We start from the raw sequence: 20,000 nt of genomic DNA, 5'->3' as shown, positions 1-20,000 counted from the left end.
AGGAGTGTAGATACACACACTGCCTGGTGGACTGCAACTTTGGTTTGTAGGTGCTGGTTGATTTGTGGTTGTTTGTTTTTTTAAACCTTCCCCTGCCGATCAGAAGATTCTGGAAATCCTGGTCAATGTCACAGTCTTCCGAGAGGATGCTTCCAAGGTATTTAAAGTGTGTTACAGCAGCCAGGGAATGAGTCTGAGATGGAGAATGTGTTTCAGGAGGAGGATCAGATGACCACTGACATGGGACCTCTGTTTTGGGATGTTAACAGACAGCCCCATTCTGCTGTATGCTCTAACAGCTGCTGTGAGGGTGGCTTGTACAGCTTCTGGGGTACGGGCCACGAGCGCAGTCATCTGTGTACAAGGAGACATAGGGCACATAGGGGACATAGAGGATGTGCTTGTCCCAACATAATTTCTTCGCTGTTGGAATGGGCTCTGGTGACATGGAAAAGACGACCAGCACCTCCGTGGAACCACCGCCTGTTGCACGCCGCCAGCATGTTACTTTTCTCACAGAGTGAGCTCCCATAAACTTTGTCTTCCCAGACTTACCCACATGGCAGTGGCACGGTGGTTGGCCGATGCCAGGGCGTGTCCACATAATGTGGGCCTGTGCACTGCAACTCTGGGTACCGCTGTAGCTCCAAGATCCCCTGCCGAGTGAGCCTGGGACCACTGGGACGCCCAGTTAACGGGTGTTACCACGAGGAGGCCCGGCAGGCGTCTTGGTGAAGGAGAGGCTGTATACTGGCAAGTGAAGGCTTACATGCAGAGCTTGCTTCTCGGTTTGCCACAAGTGCTCGCCAGCGGAAGCAAGCTGTAAGCGAGAGGGTTACAAGCAGGTGGGAAGTAGGCAGGCACCTTCCCTCTAACTACTGCACAACTGCACCAGATGCATCAAAACACCTTGTGGGGTACACACACACAGACAGTGCGCGGCTGCTCTCATTGCTGTCTGATTAAACGCAGCTCTATTGGGTCAGGAAACAAAAGCGATGATGCATGAGACTGTTTTCTGGTCTCCTCTCTCTCCAGGTTCTTCCTCAAGTTCTTCCTGAAATGCAACCAGAACTGTCTGAAGAATGCAGGGAACCCACGAGACATGAGACGTTTTCAGGTGGGAGAGAGAGAACCATAAAGCCTAATTTTACATAATTTCATTAGACACAACAGTAATGCTGTTTGATGGTAGCTTTCAGGTTCTGTCTCACGTGTCCTTGTCTGTACCCCTGTCCCCTTTTCCTCTATGTCTTTTGTGCCTCCTGTCCCTGTCTGTCCCAGGTGGTGGTGTCTACCACGGTGAGTGTGGACGGACATGTCCTCTCTGTGTCTGACAACATGTTTGTCCACAACAACTCTAAACACGGTCGCCGGGCCAGGAGACAAGACCCTTCAGAAGGAACACCCTCGTACCTGGAGCATGGTAAACTCTCTCTATCTTTTTCTCGATCCTCAACTCTATCACTACCTCCCTCTTCCCTCACTTTATTTCTCTCTCTTCTCCCCTCTCCTCTCCTTCCTTTTCCTCTCTTCTCCCCCTCTCCTCTCCTCTCCTTCCTTTTCCTCTCTTCTCCCCCCTCTCCTCTCCTTCCTTTTCCTCTCTTCTCCCCCCTCTCCTCTCCTCTCCTTCCTTTTCCTCTCTTCTCCCCCCTCTCCTCTCCTCTCCTCTCCTCTCCTTCCCTTTCCTCTCTTCTCCCCCTCTCCTCTCCTCTCCTCTCCTTCCTTTTCCTCTCTTCTCCCCCCTCTCCTCTCCTTCCTTTTCCTCTCTTCTCCCCCCTCTCCTCTCCTCTCCTTCCTTTTCCTCTCTTCTCCCCCCTCTCCTCTCCTCTCCTCTCCTCTCCTCTCCTTCCCTTTCCTCTCTTCTCCCCCTCTCCTCTCCTCTCCTCTCCTTCCTTTTCCTCTCTTCTCCCCCCTCTCCTCTCCTCTCCTTCCCTTTCCTCTCTTCTCCCCCTCTCCTCTCCTCTCCTTCCTTCTCCTCTCTTATCCCCCCTCTCCTCTCCTCTCCTTCCTTTTCCTCTCTTCTCACCTCTTCTCCTCTCCTCTCCTTCCTTTTCCTCTCTCCTCCCCCCTCTCCTCTCCTCTCCTCTCTTTTCCTCTCTTCTCCCCCTCTCCTCTCCTCTCCTCTCCTTCTTTTTCCTCTCTTCTCCCCCGCTCCTCTCCTCTCCTTCTCCCTCCTCCTCTATCAATACCACCCTCTTCCCTCACTTTATTTCTTTCTCTTCTCCCCCTCCTCTCCTTCCTTTTCCTCTCTTCTCTTCTCACCTCTCCTCTCCTTCCCTTTCCTCTCTTCTCACCTCTCCTCTCCTCTCCTCTCTTCTCCCCCCCTCTCCTTCCATTTCCTCTCCTCTCCTTTCCTCTCCTCTCCTCTCCTCCCTTTTCCTCTCTTCTCCCCCCTTCTCTCCTTCTCCCTCCTCAACTCTATCAATACCACCCTCTTCCCTCACTTTATTTCTCTCTCTTCTCCCCCCTCCTCTCCTTCCTTTTCCTCTCTTCTCCCCCTCTCCTTCCCTTTCCTCTCTTCTCACCTCTCCTCTCCTCTCCTTCCTTTTCCTCTCTTCTCCCCCTCTCCTCTCCTCTCCTCTCCTCTCCTCTCCTCTCCTCTCCTCTCCTCTCCTCTCCTTCCTTTTCCTCTCCTCTCCTCTCCTCTCCTCTCCTCTCCTCTCCTCTCCTCTCCTCTCCTCTCCTCTCCTCTCCTTCCTTCCTTCCTTCCTTCCTTCCTTCCTTCCTTCCTTCCTTCCCTCTCCTCTCCTCTCCTCTCCTCTCCCCCCCTTCTCTCCTTCCTTTTCCTCTCCTCTCCTCTCCTCTCCTCTCCTCTCCTCTCCTTCCTTCCTTCCTTCCTTCCTTCCTTCCTTCCCTCTCCTCTCCTCTCCTCTCCTCCCTTTCCTTTTCCTCTCTTCTCACCCCCTTCTCTCCTTCCTTTTTCTCTGTTCTCCCCCTCTCCTTTCCTCTCCTTCCTTTTCCTCTCTTATCCCCCCTCTCCTCTCCTTCCTTTTCCTCTCCTATCCCCCCCTCTCCTCTCCTTCCTTTTCCTCTCCTATCACCCCCTCTCCTCTCCTTCCTTTTCCCTCTAAGATGATGAGAGCAGCAGTGAATCCTGTATTCCCCCAGTGGCCGGCTCTTGTTAGAACTGCCATAGTGTCTTATGAGGACCATGTGTCGTAGCAGGACTATGGTTCATGAGAGCCCAGGAAGCTTAAAGACAACGCTGAGCTTATTTCCTATGAGACCTGGCTGGGTTTATCCTCCAGCCTCTATCTCTCTCCCCCCCCCCCCCCCCCCCCCCCAAAGCTTTTCCCAGGTTAACACACACAAGCGTGCTCGATCTCGCGCGAACACACACGCACACACACGCACACTGAAACCCCTAATACCTTGTAATGATTTAGAGCCTGCTCAGATTCCTCCAACTCAAAGTAATCCAGTTAGATTCTCATTATCTTTTCCCTGACGGTAAATAACAGGAACATATTTTTCCTGTGTGGAACGACCTCAACCCCAGGGACCATTGTGATCAAACTACGACTGGATTTGGGTGATAGCGCACACTAGATTACATTAAGATTCAGCGTTAAGTTTTAAGTCGCTGTGATGACTATTTTCTAGGTCTGTGTCCCAAATGGCACCCTATTCCCTAAATGGTGTAGTATTTTACACCAGGGCCTATATGGAGAGGGAGGAAATAAGGAATAGAAGGAGGAATAGAGCAGGGGGAGAACAAAACATTACAGGGAAGAGAGTGGGGGAGAACACAACATTACAGTGAAGAGAGTGGGGGAGAACACAACATTACAGGGAAGAGAGTGGGGGACAACACAACATTACAGGGAAGAGAGTGGGGGAGAACAAAACATTACAGGGAAGAGAGTGTGGGAGAACACAACATTACAGGGAAGAGAGTGGGGGAGAACACAACATTACAGGGAAGAGAGTCAGGGAGCATGGGGGAGAGAGAGGAGAACTGAGAGAAGAAGGATGCATGGGAGAGGAGAGGAGAGGAGAGGAGAGGAGAGGAGAGGAGAGGAGAGGAGGACCTCTAAGTGTTTTGTGAAGTATCAGGGCCTGTTTGAGGCAGTACTAGGCAATCAGCGCACAATGATATGTATTGCGCTATCAGGGCCTGTTTGAGGCAGTACTAGGCAATCAGCGCACAATGATATGTATTGCGGTATCAGGGCTTGTGATAGGCAGTACTAGATGAGCAACGAACACAACAGATGGCAGCGAGGAAGACCCCAAATGTTAATCATATCACATGGATTCATGTTTCACCATCTGGTTGACTCACACACACACACGCCATCAGGGTCGATGAAAATACTTGCAGGATGAAGAGGGGGAGAGATGAAAAGGGAGAGAGGCAGAGGAGGGAGGGGAGAGAGAGGAGAGTGAAGAGAGAGCAAAGGGAAGGATGACAGAGAGAGAGAGGAGGGTAAAGAAAGAGAGGAGAGAGAGGCAGAAGAGAAGGGAAGGGAAAGAGCAGAAGTCATTCTGTAGTAAAGTGGATTACCCTGCTTTGGAGAATGACATCATGTCTGACAAGCTGAGATCTGTAAAATTGAGGAGATTAAGCCTTTATTAATTATTTATTTGTAATTCCACTGCTGTTCTTTTCTCCAATTTGATCCAGTAATGTAAAGCCTGTAATCATAAGATCCAGGGGTCGGTATTACGCCTCACAGCAGACCTACTTATGAATTGGAGAATTTAGTTTTTCTCTTCATAGAATCAATCAGAAGGGAGAAACTGTACTGTGGGAGTTAAAGCTATATTTCTGATCTCCCTCCCTCAACAGCCACCCCTTGTATCAAGGCCATCAGCCCCAGTGAGGGCTGGACTACAGGCGGGGCTACAGTAATTATCATTGGAGAAAACTTCTTTGATGGACTTCAGGTCATATTCGGTACCATGCTGGTCTGGAGTGAGGTCAGTAGCACACTAATCTGTTTGTTTGTGTGTGTGTGTGTGTGTGTGTGTATGTATGTGTGTGTGTGTGTGTGTGTGTGTGTGTGTGTTTGTTTGTTTGATTGACTAAAAATAGTGAACAAACAAAAGTTTCACCAACTTCGGGACATTTTGTTGGTCCCACGAGGTCAAATGTTATTTCTGGGGGGTTTAGGGCTAAGGTTAGAATTACGCTAAGAGTTAGGGTTAGTAGCAAGGGTTAAATATAGTTTTTTGGGGTTAGGGTGAGGGTTAGAAGTTTGGAACCACCAAGGCTCTTTGTGGAGCTGGTCGCCTGGCCAAATTGAGCAATCGGGGAAGAAGATCCTTGGTCAGGGAGCTGACCAAGAACCCGATGGTCACTGACAGAGCTCCAGAGTTCCCCTGTGGAGATGAGAGAACCTTCCGGAAGGACAACCATCTCTGTAGCACTTAACCAATCAGGCCTTTATGGTAGAGTGGCCAGACGGAAGACACTCCTCAGTAAAAGGTACATGACAGCCTGCTTGGAGTTTGCCAAAATGCACCTAAAGGACTCTCAGACCATGAGAAACAAGATTGTTTGGTCTGATGAAAGCAAAATTTAACTGTTTGGCCTGAATGCCAAGAGCCACGTCTGTGGGAAACCTGGCACCATCCCTAAGTTGAAGCATGGTGGTAGCGGCATCCCTAAGGTGAAGCATGGTGGTGGCACCATCCCTACGGTGAAGCATGGTGATGGCACCATCCCTACGGTGAAGCATGGTGGTGGCACCATCCCTAAGGTGAAGCATGGTGGTGGCAGCATCCCTAAGGTGAAGCATGGTGGTGGCAGCATCCCTAAGGTGAAGCATGGTGGTGGCAGCATCATGCTGTGAGGATATCTTTCAGTGGCAGGAACTGGGAGACTAGTCAGGGTTGAGTGAAAGATGAACGGAGCAAAGTACAGAGAGATCCTTGATGAAAACCTGCTCCAGAACGCTCAGGACCTCAGACTGGGGTGAAAGGTTCACTTTCCAACATGACAACGACCCTAAGCAGACAGACAAGACTTCGGGACAAGTCTCTGAATGTCCTTGAGTGGCCCAGCCAGAGCCCAGACTTGAACTCAATCAAACATCTCTGGAGAGAGAATTGAAAGTAGCTGTACATCGACGCTCCCCATCCAACCTGACAGAGCTTGAGAGGATCTGCAGAGAAGAATGGGAGAAACTCCCCAAATACAGGTGTGCTAAGCTTGTAGTGTAATACCCAAGAAGACTCAAGGCTGAAATCACTGCCAAAGGTGCTTCAACAAAGTACTGAGGAAACGGTCTGAATACTTATGTAAATGTGATATTTCAGTTGTTTTTTTGTTTTTTTTCTTCACAAAAATAAAAAGGCTGTAACCTAACAAAATGTGGAAAAAGTCTAGGGGTCTGAATACTTTCCAAAGTCACTGTATAGAACTTGTTTTTATTAAAATGTTATTTAACCTTTTTTTAACTGTCAGTTAAGAACAACTTCTTATTTACAATGAGATACAATGAATACCCCGGCCAAACTCGGACTACGCTGGGCCAATCGTGCACCACCCTATGGGACTCCCAATCACGGCCGGTTGTGATACAGCCTTGAATCGAACCAGGGTCTGTAGTGACACCTCTAGCAAGTGAAGTAGATATGTAATATTACAACCTTCCTTTGTCCCCTGTCCCCCTTCGTAGCTCATCACAGCCCACGCCATCCGGGTGCAGACTCCCCCAAGACACATTCCTGGGGTTGTAGAGGTCACTCTGTCATACAAGTCTAAACAGTTCTGCAAGGGCACACCTGGACGCTTCATATACACAGGTAAATACACCTTAATTTAACACACCTGACGCTACATATTCCCAGGTAAATACACCTTAATTTAACACACCTGACGCTACATATTCCCAGGTAAATTCACCTTAATTTAACACACCTGACGCTACATATTCCCAGGTAAATACACCTTAATTTAACACACCTGATGCTACATATTCCCAGGTAAATACATCTTAATTTAACACACCTGACGCTACATATTCCCAGGTAAATACACCTTAATTTAACACACCTGATGCTACATATTCCCAGGTAAATACACCTTAATTTAACACACCTGACGCTACTTATTCCCAGGTAAATACATCTTAATTTAACACACCTGACGCTACATATTCCCAGGTAAATACATCTTAATTTAACACACCTGACGCTACATATTCCCAGGTAAATACACCTTAATTTAACACACCTGACGCTACATATTCCCAGGTAAATACATCTTAATTTAACACACCTGACGCTACATATTCCCAGGTAAATACACCTTAATTTAACACACCTGACGCTACTTATTCCCAGGTAAATAACATTAATTTAACACACCTGACGCTACATATTCCCAGGTAAATACACCTTAATTTAACACACCTGACGCTACATATTCCCAGTTAAATACATCTTAATTTAACACACCTGATGCTACATATTCCCAGGTAAATACATCTTAATTTAACACACCTGACGCTACATATTCCCAGGTAAATACATCTTAATTTAACACACCTGACGCTACATATTCCCAGGTAAATACACCTTAATTTAACACACCTGATGCTACATATTCCCAGGTAAATACATCTTAATTTAACACACCTGATGCTACATATTCCCAGGTAAATACATCTTAATTTAACACACCTGATGCTACATATTCCCAGGTAAATACATCTTAATTTAAAACAGCTGACGCTACATATTCCCAGGTAAATACATTTTAATTTAACACACCTGATGCTACATATTCCCAGGTAAATACACCTTAATTTAACACAGCTGACGCTACATATTCCCAGGTAAATACACCTTAATTTAACACACCTGATGCTACATATTCCCAGGTAAATACACCTTAATTTAACACACCTGATGCTACATATTCCCAGGTAAATACACCTTAATTTAACACAGCTGACGCTACATATTCCCAGGTAAATACACCTTAATTTAACACACCTGACGCTACATATTCCCAGGTAAATACACCTTAATTTAACACACCTGACGCTACATATTCCCAGGTAAATACACCTTAATTTAACACACCTGACGCTACTTATTCCCAGGTAAATACATCTTAATTTAACACACCTGATGCTACATATTCCCAGGTAAATACACCTTAATTTAACACACCTGACGCTACATATTCCCAGGTAAATACACCTTAATTTAACACACCTGATGCTACATATTCCCAGGTAAATACACCTTAATTTAACACACCTGACGCTACTTATTCCCAGGTAAATACACCTTAATTTAACACACCTGATGCTACATATTCCCAGGTAAATACACCTTAATTTAACATATACACTGGGGATGAGAGGAGAGAGTGGAGAGAGGGGAGTGAGGAGAAATGAAAGCAGAGCAGGAGAGAGGAGAGGGATAGGAGAGGAGTGGGAGAGAGGGGAGTGAGGAGCAATGAAAGCAGAGGGGGAGAGAGGAGAGGGATAGGAGAGGAGTGTGGAGAGAGGTTAGTGAGGAGAAATGAAAGCAGAGGTGGAGAGAGGAGAGGGATAGGAGAGGAGTGGGGAGAGAGGGGAGTGAGGAGAAATGAAAGCAGAGGGGGAGAGAGGAGAGGGATGGGAGAGGAGTGGGGAGAGAGGGGAGTGAGGAGCAATGAAAGCAGAGGGGGAGAGAGGAGAGGGATAGGAGAGGAGTGTGGAGAGAGGTTAGTGAGGAGAAATGAAAGCAGAGGTGGAGAGAGGAGAGGGATAGGAGAGGAGTGGGGAGAGAGGGGAGTGAGGAGAAATGAAAGCAGAGGGGGAGAGAGGAGAGGGATGGGAGAGGAGTGGGGAGAGAGGGGAGTGAGGAGCAATGAAAGGAGAAGAGATGGGAGAAGGGTAGAAGGGACTATGGGATTACCATGGTCGGCCATCTTGGCCTCCTGGCTGGTGGTTGGCTCCAGTCTGGGTTTAGTGCCAGTGGGTAATCATATAGTACTGGCATGGTGTGGCCTGGCAGCTGGCAAGGGCATGGCACATTGACATGCACACACACACATACACATTCACACACACACGGGGGACAGCTGGTATCACTAATCAACTTGTGTTGGGGAGAGGAACCACATGCTGCCTGCTCACAGACCTAATTAATTCATCACACACAATACTGCTGCTACTACTGGAATAAACACACACACACACACACACACACACACACACACATACACACACAGAAACACATACTGTACAGTCGTGGCCAAAAGTTTTGAAAATGACAAATATTAATTTCCACAAAGTTTGCTGCTTCAGTGTCTTTAGATATTTGTGTCAGATGTTACTATGGAATACTGAAGTATAATTACAAGCATTTCATATGTGTCAAAGGCTGTTATTGACCTCTGCAATCTGCCCTGGCATGCTGTCAATTAACTTCTGGACCACATCCTGACTGATGGCCGCCCATTCTTGCATAATCAATATTGGAGTTTGTCAGAATTTGTGGGTTTTTGTTTGTCCACCCGCCTCTTGAGGATTGACCACAAGTTGTCAATGGGATTAAGGTCTGGGGAGTTTCCTGGCCATGGACCCAAAATATAAATGTTTTGTTCCCCGAGCCACTTAGTTATCACTTTTGCCTTGTGGCAAGGTGCTCCATCATGCTGGAAAAGGCATTGTTCATCACCAAACTGTTCCTGGATGGTTGGGAGAAGTTGCTCTCGGAGGATGTGTTGGTATCATTCTTTATTCATGGCTGTGTTCTTCGGCAAAATTGTGAGTGAGCCCACTCCCTTGGCTGAGAAGCAACCCCACACATGAATGGTCTCAGGATGCTTTACTGTTGGCATGACACAGGACTGATGGTAGCGCTCACCTTGTCTTCTCTGGACAAGCTTTTTTCCGGATGCCCCAAACAATCAGAAAGGGGATTCATCAGAGAAATTGACTTTACCCCAGTCCTCAGCAGTCCAATCCCTGTACCTTTTGCAGAATATCAGTCTGTCCCTGATGTTTTTCCAGGAGAGAAGTGGCTTCTTTGCTGCCCTTCTTAACACCAGGCCATCCTCCAAAAGTCTTTGTCTCACTGTGAGTGCAGATGCACTCACACCAGCCTGCTGCCTTTCCTGAGCAAGCTCTGTACTGGTGGTGCCCCGATCCCTCAGCTGAATCAACTTTAGGAGACGGTCCTGGCGCATGCTGGACTTTCTTGGGCGCCCTGAAGCCTTCTTCACATCAATTGAACCGCTCTCCTTGAAGTTCTTGATGATCCGATAAATGGTTGATTTAGGTGCAATCTTACTGGCAGCAATATCCTTGCCTGCGAAGCCCTTTTTCTGCAAAGCAATGATGCTGTTTCCTTGCAGGTAACCATGGCTGACAGAGGAAGAACAATGATTCCAAGCACCACCCTCCTTTTGAAGCTTCCAGACTTTTGTTTGAACTCAATCAGCATGACAGAGTGATCTCCAGCCTTGTCCTCGTCAACACTCATACCTGTGTTAACGAGATCATCACTGACATGATGTCAGCTGGTCCTTTTGTGTCAGGGCTGAAGTGCAGTAGAATTTTTTGGGGGGGACTCTGTTGTAATTTTATGGCAAAGAGGGACTTTGGAATTAATTGCAATTCATCTGATCACTCTTCATAACATTCTGGAGTATATGCAAATTGCCATCATACAAACTGAGGCAGCAGACTATGTGAAAATTAATATTTGTGTCATTGTCAAAACTTTTGGCCACGACCTAACACACACACACAGAGCACAGGGAAGTGGGTAGAGAAAAGGAAACTGGGTGTATTTTCACATGTAAAGCTGTTTTTATTCTGGGCAGCCTGCTTTTCTCTCCTTCCCTCTCTCTCTCTCCTACAAGTCCATTTACATGTATCACCATTCATCAAAGAAGCTACAAGCCCTTCCTCCAGGCAGAGATGTAATGCTGTAATCCTGTGAGGTCTGTTAGGGGCTGTAAAGAGCTGTGAAGTGCTGGCAGGCTTCTGGCTGTAGATTGGATGTGTCCCAAATGGCACCCTATACCCTGTATAGTGCAATCCTTTTGACATGAGCCCTATGGGTCCTGATTAAAAGTAATCCTCTATACAGGTAATAGGATGCCATTTGGGACGCATGTTGGAGGTGCATGATGATGAACGTCTCTCATTCAGAAGTCAATCCTTTCCTCTTCAGAATGCAGTCGCCACCTCGCTTAGCAACCGCGTATCACTGCTGATATTAAAAGACCCTGCTGCTGGAGCACATATAAATCGAACATAATGTTATTGGTCACGTACACATATTTAGCAGATATTATCGCAGGTGCAGCAAAATGCTTATGTTTCTAGGTCTAACAGTGGTCCTTAACAATACAAAACTGGACACACAAATCCCCAGATATGAAAGGAAATAAGTTATGAAATACCAGAACGAGCAATGTCAGATTCCGGAATATAAATATACTGCATAAACAGTACCATGTAAAAGTTTGGACTCACCAACTCATTCAAGGTTTTTTCTTTATTTTGACTATTTTCTACATGGTAGAATAATAGTGAAGACATCAAAACTATGAAATAACACATATGGAATCATGTAGTAACCAAAAAAGTGGTAAACTCCCTCATAGCCTGGTTCCTCTCTAGGTTTCTTCCTAGGTTTTGGCCTTTCTAGGGAGTTTTAGCCACCGTGCTTCTACACCTGCATTGCTTACTGTTTGGGGTTTTAGGCTGGGTTTCTGTACAGCACTTTGAGATATCAGCTGATATACGAAGGGCTATATAAATACATTTATTTGATTTGATTTTGATTAAAACAAATCAAAATATGTTTTATATTTGAGATTCTTCAAAGTAGCCAACCTTTGCCTTGATGACAGCTTTGCACACTCTTGTCATTCTCTCAACCAGCTTCATGAATGCTTTTCCAACAGTCTTGAAGGAATTCCCACATATGCTGAGCACTGCTTTTCATTCACTCTGTGGTCCAACTCATCCTAAACCATATCAATTGGGTTGAGGTCGGGTGATTGTGGAGAACAGTTCATCTGATGCAGCACTCCATCACTCTCCTTCTTGGTCTTGGTGTGTTTTGGGTCATTGTCCTGTTGAAAAACAAATTATAGTCCCTAAGCGCAAACCAGATGGGATGGCGTATAGTTGCAGAATGACGTGGTAGGCATGATGGTTAAGTGTGCCTTTCACACCTCCTCCTCCATGCTTCTTTGCAGCAATTCGACCATGAAGGCCTGATTCATGCAGTCTCCTCTGAACAGTTGATGTTACTTGAACTCTGTGAAGTATTTATTTGGGCTGCAATCTGAGGTGCAATTAATTCTAATGAACTTGTCTTCTGCAGCAGAAGTAACTCTGGTTGTTCCTTTCCTGTGGCAGTCCTCATGAGAGCCAGTTTCATCATAGCGCTTGATTGTTTTTGCGACTGCATTTGAAGAAACTTTCAAAGTTCTAGAATGTTCTATATTGACTGACCTTCATGTCTTAAAGTAATGATGGTCTGTCATTTCTCTTTGCTTATTTGAGATGTTCTTGCCATAATATGGACTTGGTCTTTTACCAAATAGGGCTATCTTTTGTATACCCCCCTACCTTGTCACAACACAACTGATTTACTCAAATACATTAACCTCTCTGGGATATGTGGAACGCTAGCGTCCCACCTGGCCAAAAGCCAGTGAAAATGCAGAGCTCCAAATTCAAATAAATTACTATAAAAATCTAACTTTCATGAAATCACACATGCAAGATAGAAAATTAAAGCTACACTTGTTGTGAATCCAAGCCAAGATTCAGATTTCAAAAATGCTTTTCGGCAAAAGCAAACTATAATATTATCTGAGGATAGCACCTCCGTAAACAAAGAGAGAGAAGCATATTTCAACCCTGCAGGCGCGACACAAAACACAGAAATAAAAATATAATTAATGCCTACCTTCGATGAGCTTCTTTTGTTGGCACTCCAATATGTCCCATAAACATCACAAATTGTCCTTTTGTTCGATTAATTCCGTCGATATATATGCAAAATGTCAATTTATTTGGCGCGTTTGATCCAGAAAAACACCGGTTCCAACTTGCGCAACGTGACTACAAAATATCTCAAAAGTTACCTGTAACTGTTACGGTGCGTGAATGAGGACCCAAAAGCGAATCAACTTAAACAGAGCTTCTTTAATTACCAAGCATAGGTAGGCTCAGATGGACCGGCAGATTCCGACAGGACAGGACAAGGTTACAGCAAACATGACGGCAGTCTGGTTCAGGCATGAATGACACAAACAAACAAGAATCCGACAAGGACAGGAGCAGAAACAGAGAGAGATATAGGGACCTAATCAGAGGGAAAAAGGGAACAGGTGGGGAACGGGGTGAATGGGTAGTTAGAGGAGACAAGGGACAGCTGGGGGAAAGCGGGGGAGAAAAGGTAACCTAACACGACCAGCAGAGGGAGACAGGGTGAAGGGAAAGGACAGAGACAAGACAACATGACAGTACATGACAGTACCCCCCCACTCACCGAGCGCCTCCTGGCGCACTCGAGGAGGAAACCTGGCGGCAACGGAGGAAATCATCAATCAGCGCACGGTCCAGCACGTCCCGAGAGGGAACCCAACTCCTCTCCTCAGGACCGTACCCCTCCCAGTCAACTAGGTACTGATGACCACGGCCCCGAGGACGCATGTCCAAGATTTTACGGACCCTGTAGATAGGTGCGCCCTCGACAAGGATGGGGGGGGGGGGGGGGGGGGGGGAAGACGAGCGGGGGCGCGAAGAACGGGCTTAACACAGGAGACATGGAAGACCGGGTGGACGCGACGAAGATATCGCGGAAGAAGAAGTCGCACTGCGACAGGATTAATGACCTGAGAGATACGGAATGGACCAATGAACCGCGGGGTCAACTTGCGAGAAGCCGTCTTAAGGGGAAGGTTCTGAGTGGAGAGCCAAACTCTCTGACCGCGACAATATCTAGGGCTCTTCGTTCTACGCTTATTAGCAGCTCTCACAGTCTGCGCCCTATAACGGCAAAGTGCAGACCTGACCCTCTTCCAGGTGCGCTCGCAACGTTGGACAAAAGCCTGAGCGGAGGGGACGCTGGACTCGGCGAACTGAGATGAGAACAACGGAGGCTGGTACCCGAGGCTACTCTGAAAAGGAGATAGCCCGGTCGCAGACGAAGGAAGCGAGTTGTGGGCGTATTCTGCCCAGGGGAGCTGTTCTGACCAAGACGCAGGGTTGCGAAAAGAAAGACTGCGTAAGATGCGACCAATAGTCTGATTGGCCCGTTCTGCTTGACCGTTAGACTGGGGGTGAAAGCCGGAAGAGAGACTGACGGAAGCCCCAATCAAACGGCAAAACTCCCTCCAAAATTGAGACGTGAATTGCGGACCTCTGTCCGAAACGACGTCTGACGGAAGGCCATGAATTCTGAAAACATTCTCGATGATGATTTGTGCCGTCTCTTTAGCAGAAGGAAGCTTAGCAAGGGGAATGAAATGAGCCGCCTTAGAGAACCTATCGACAACCGTAAGAATAACAGTCTTCCCCGCTGACGAAGGCAGTCCGGTGACAAAATCTAAGGCGATGTGAGACCACGGTCGAGAGGGAATAGGAAGCGGCCTGAGACGGCCGGCAGGAGGAGAGTTACCGGACTTAGTCTGCGCGCAGACCGAACAAGCAGCCACGAAACGACGCGTGTCATGCTCCCGGGTGGGCCACCAGAAACGCTGGCGAATGGAAGCAAGCGTACCCCGAACGCCAGGGTGGCCGGCTAACTTGGCAGAGTGAGCCCACTGAAGAACGGCCAGACGAGTAGGAACGGGAACGAAAAGAAGGTTCCTAGGACAAGCGCGCGGCGACGGAGTTTGAGTGAGTGCTTGCTTTACCTGCCTCTCAATTCCCCAGACAGTCAACCCGACAACACGCCCCTCAGGGAGAATCCCCTCGGGGTCAGTGGAGGCTACTGAAGAACTGAAGAGACGAGACAAAGCATCAGGCTTGGTGTTCTTAGAGCCCGGACGATAAGAAATCACGAACTCGAAACGAGCGAAAAACAGCGCCCAACGCGCCTGACGCGCATTAAGTCGTTTGGCAGAACGGATGTACTCAAGGTTCCTATGGTCAGTCCAAACGACAAAAGGAACGGTCGCCCCCTCCAACCACTGTCGCCATTCGCCTAGGGCTAACCGGATGGCGAGCAGTTCGCGGTTACCCACATCATAGTTACGTTCCGACGGCGACAGGCGATGAGAAAAATACGCGCATGGGTGGACCTTGTCGTCAGAGAGGGAGCGCTGAGAAAGGATGGCTCCCACTCCCACCTCTGATGCGTCAACCTCGACAACGAACTGTCTAGAGACGTCAGGTGTAACAAGGATAGGAGCGGATGTAAAACGATTCTTGAGGAGATCAAAAGCTCCCTGGGCGGAAACGGACCACTTAAAGCACGTCTTGACAGAAGTAAGGGCTGTGAGAGGAGCTGCCACCTGACCGAAATTACGGATGAAACGACGATAGAAGTTCGCGAAGCCGAGAAAGCGCTGCAGCTCGACGCGTGACTTAGGGACGGGCCAATCAATGACAGCTTGGACCTTAGCGGGATCCATCTTAATGCCTTCAGCGGAAATAACAGAACCGAGAAATGTGACGGAGGAGGCATGAAAAGTGCACTTCTCAGCCTTCACAAAAAGACAATTCTCTAAAAGGCGCTGGAGGACACGTCGAACGTGCTGAACATGAATCTGGAGTGACGGTGAAAAAATCAGGATATCGTCAAGGTAAACGAAAACAAAGATGTTCAGCATGTCTCTCAGGACATCATTGACTAATGCCTGAAAGACAGCTGGAGCGTTAGCGAGGCCGAAAGGAAGAACCCGGTATTCAAAGTGCCCTAACGGAGTGTTAAACGCCGTCTTCCACTCGTCCCCCTCCCTGATGCGCACGAGATGGTAAGCGTTACGAAGGTCCAACTTAGTGAAAAACCTGGCTCCCTGCAGGATCTCGAAGGCTGAAGACATAAGAGGAAGCGGATAACGATTCTTCACTGTTATGTCATTCAGCCCTCGATAATCTATGCAGGGGCGCAGAGACCCGTCCTTCTTCTTGACAAAAAAAAACCCCGCTCCGGCGGGAGAGGAGGAGGGGACTATGGTACCGGCGTCAAGAGCTACAGACAAATAATCTTCGAGAGCCTTACGTTCGGGAGCCGACAGAGAGTATAGTCTACCCCGGGGGGGGGGGTGGTTCCCGGAAGGAGATCAATACTACAATCATACGACCGGTGTGGAGGAAGAGAGGTGGCCCTGGACCGACTGAACACCGTGCGCAGATCGTGATATTCCTCCGGCACCCCTGTCAAATCACCAGGCTCCTCCTGTGAAGAAGAGACAGAGGAAACAGGAGGGATAGCAGACATTAAACATTTCACATGACAAGAGACGTTCCAGGAGAGGATAGAATTACTAGACCAATTAATGGAAGGATTATGACAAACTAGCCAGGGATGGCCCAAAACAACAGGTGTAAAAGGTGAACGAAAAATTAAAAAATAAATGGTTTCACTATGATTACCAGAAACAGTGAGGGTTAAAGGTAGCGTCTCACGCTGAATCCTGGGGAGAGGACTACCATCCAGGGCGAACAAGGCCGTGGGCTCCTTTAACTGTCTGAGAGGAATGTCATGTTCCCGAGCCCAGGTCTCGTCCATAAAACAGCCCTCCGCCCCAGAGTCTATTAAGGCACTGCAGGAAGCTGACGAACCGGTCCAGCGTAGATGGACCGACAAGGTAGTGCAGGATCTTGAAGGAGAGACAGGAGTAGTAGCGCTCACCAGTAGCCCTCCGCTTACTGACGAGCTCTGGCCTTTTACTGGACATGAAGTGACAAAATGACCAGCGAAACCGCAATAGAGACAGAGGCGGTTGGTGATTCTCCGTTCCCTCTCCTTAGTCGAGATGCGGATACCTCCCAGCTGCATGGGCTCAGCACCCGAGCCGGCAGAGGAAGATGGTAGTGATGCGGAGAGGGAGGCGACGGAGAGCGCGAGCTCCTTTCCACGAGCTCGGTGACGAAGATCAACCCGTCGCTCAATGCGAATAGCGAGTTCAATCAAGGAATCCACGCTGGAAGGAACCTCCCGGGAGAGAATCTCATCCTTTACCTCTGCGCGGAAACCCTCCAGAAGACGAGCGAGCAAGGCCGGCTCGTTCCAGCCACTGGAGACAGCAAGAGTGCGAAACTCAATAGAGTAGTCTGTTATGGATCGATTGCCTTGACATAGGGAAGACAGGGCCCTGGAAGCCTCCTCCCCAAAAACAGATCGATCAAAAACCCGTATCATCTCCTCCTTAAAGTCTTGATACTGGTTAGTACACTCAGCCCTTGCCTCCCAGATTGCCGTGCCCCACTCACGAGCCCGTCCAATAAGGAGAGATATGACGTAGGCGACACGAGCAGTGCTCCTGGAGTAAGTGTTGGGCTGGAGAGAAAACACAATATCACACTGGGTGAGGAACGAGCGGCATTCAGTGGGCTCCCCAGAGTAACACGGCGGGTTATTGATTCTGGGCTCCGGAGATTCGAAAGCCCTGGAAGTGGCCGGTGGATCGAGGCGGAGATGGTGAACCTGTTCTGTGAGGTTGGAGACTTGGGTGGCCAGGGTCTCAACGGCATGTCGAGCAGCAGACAATTCCTGCTCGTGTCTGCCTAGCATCGCTCCCTGGATCTCGACGGCTGAGTGGAGAGGATCCGAAGTCGCTGGGTCCATTCTTGGTCGGATTCTTCTGTTACGGTGCGTGAATGAGGACCCAAAAGCGAATCAACTTAAACAGAGCTTCTTTAATTACCAAGCATAGGTAGGCTCAGATGGACCGGCAGATTCCGACAGGACAGGACAAGTTTACAGCAAACATGACGGCAGTCTGGTTCAGGCATGAATGACACAAACAAACAAGAATCCGACAAGGACAGGAGCAGAAACAGAGAGAGATATAGGGACCTAATCAGAGGGAAAAAGGGAACAGGTGGGGAACGGGGTGAATGGGTAGTTAGAGGAGACAAGGGACAGCTGGGGGAAAGCGGGGGAGAAAAGGTAACCTAACACGACCAGCAGAGGGAGACAGGGTGAAGGGAAAGGACAGAGACAAGACAACATGACAGTACATGACAGTAACCTTTTCCAAAACATTTCAAACTACTTCTGCAATACAACTTTGTATTTTTTTACGTAAATAATTGATACAATTGAAGACGGGATGATCTGTGTTCAATACAGGAGGAAAACAAACTGTGGCTAGCTTTCTGGTCACTCGCCACTCGCCTCTAACAGTACACTTCAAGTTACCATCGTTCAAGATGGCCGTACTTCTTCATTACACAAAGGGAAAACCTCAACCAATTTCTAAAGACTGCTGACATCCAGTGGAAGCGATAGGAACTGGAAGAAGATCCCTTAGAAATCTGGATTCCCAATGAAATCTCATTGAAAAGAGAGTGACCTCAAAAATAAATCTGTATGGTTTGTCCTCGGGGTTTCACCTGCTAAATAGGTTCTGTTATAGTCACAGACATGATTCAAACAGTTTTAGAAACTTCAGAGTGTCTTCTATCCAAATCTACTAATAATATGCATATCTTATCTTCTGGGGATGAGTAGCAGGAAGTTGAATTTGGGCATGCATTTCATCCGGACGTGAAAATACTGCCCCCTGTCACCAAGAAGTTAAGAATGAGAAAAATTCCACAAATGAACTTTTCACAAGGCACGCCTGTTAATGAAATGCATTCCAGTTGACTACCTCATGAAGCTGTTTGAGCAAATGCCACAAGCATGCAAAGCATGGTAGAGTACCAGGTGGTAGCCAGCTTGTAACAGTGACTAACTTCAGGGCAGGGTACTGGGCGGAGGCCGGCTAGTGGTGACTATTTAACAGTCTGATGGCTTGGAGATATAAGCTGGTTTTAGTCTCTCGGTCCCAGCTTTGATGCACCAGTACTGTCTCTGTCTTTTAAATGGTAGCAGGGTGAACAGGCCATGGCTGGCTGAGAACCTTGAGGATCTTCTTGGTCTTCATGTGACACACAGCGTGCTGTAGATGTCCTTGAGGGCAAGCATTGTGCCCTGGTGATGCGTTGGGCGGACCGCACCACCCTCTGGAGAGCCTTGCGGTTGTGGACGGTGAAATTGCTGTACCAGGAGGTGATACAGTCTGACAGGATGCTCTCATTGGCGTATTTGTAGAACTTTGTGAGGGACTGAGGGGCCATGCAGACTTTCTTCAGCCTCCTGAGGTTGAAGAGGCGCTGAAGAACTTGAAGCTTTCCACCTTCTCCACTGCAGACCGTCGATGTGGATAGGGGCGTGCTCCCTCTGCTGTCTCCTGAAGTCCACGATCAGCTCCTTTGTTTTGTTGATGTTGAGGGAAAGGTTATTTTCCTGGCAAAACCACATCAGGGCCCTCATTTCCTCCCTCTAGGCTGTCTCGTCGTTGTTGGTAATTGGTGTTGTGTTGTCAGCAAATCTGATGATTGAGTTGGAGGCGTGCGGGGCCCCGCAGTCATGGGTGAAAAGGGAGTACAGGAGGGACCTAAGCACGCACCCTTGTGGGGCCCCCAGTGTTGAGGATTAACGTGGTGGAGGTGTTGTTGCCTACCTTTATGAACCTGGGGTTGACCCATCAGGAAGTCCAGGACCCAGTTGCATAAGGCAGGGTTCAGACCCAAGGCCGTGAGTTAGTGCTTCATGATGACAGAAATGAGTGCTATGGGTATTAGTCATTTACTTCATTTACCTTCGTATTCTTGGGTACAGGAACAATGGTGGACATCTTGAAGCAAATGGGGACAGCAGTCTGGGATAGGGAGAGATTTAATATGTCCATAAACTCTTCACATGCTCTGATGACGCGGCTCTGGGCTGACAGCCTAGCGAGGGTTAACAGGCTTAAATGTCTTACTCCGTCGGCCATAGAGAACGAGACTTTACAATCCTTGTGAGCAATGATGGCGCGCGTTGGTGGCTCTGTGTTTTCATCGAAGCGGGGAGAA

At 48.0% G+C, this 20,000-nt stretch overlaps 1 protein-coding gene across 4 annotated transcripts in view; it reads left to right on the top strand.

The window, feature by feature from the left end:
• LOC110504622 (transcription factor COE1-A-like) overlaps positions 1-20,000 on the top strand; it is a 144,922-nt gene that overhangs the window by 66,230 nt on the left and 58,692 nt on the right. For all 4 annotated transcript variants that reach the window (XM_036969992.1, XM_036969989.1, XM_036969988.1 and 1 more), the window contains exons 7-10: positions 1,039-1,120; positions 1,285-1,426; positions 4,796-4,926; positions 6,630-6,756. In XM_036969992.1, the coding sequence (XP_036825887.1) occupies positions 1,039-1,120; positions 1,285-1,426; positions 4,796-4,926; positions 6,630-6,756 (482 nt within the window). The remainder of the gene's footprint in view (positions 1-1,038; positions 1,121-1,284; positions 1,427-4,795; positions 4,927-6,629; positions 6,757-20,000) is intronic.

This window comes from Oncorhynchus mykiss, chromosome 31 (assembly GCF_013265735.2).
Source record: "Oncorhynchus mykiss isolate Arlee chromosome 31, USDA_OmykA_1.1, whole genome shotgun sequence".
Classification (NCBI taxonomy): Eukaryota; Metazoa; Chordata; class Actinopteri; order Salmoniformes; family Salmonidae; genus Oncorhynchus; species Oncorhynchus mykiss.
This window is presented reverse-complemented; position numbering and strand designations above follow the sequence as displayed.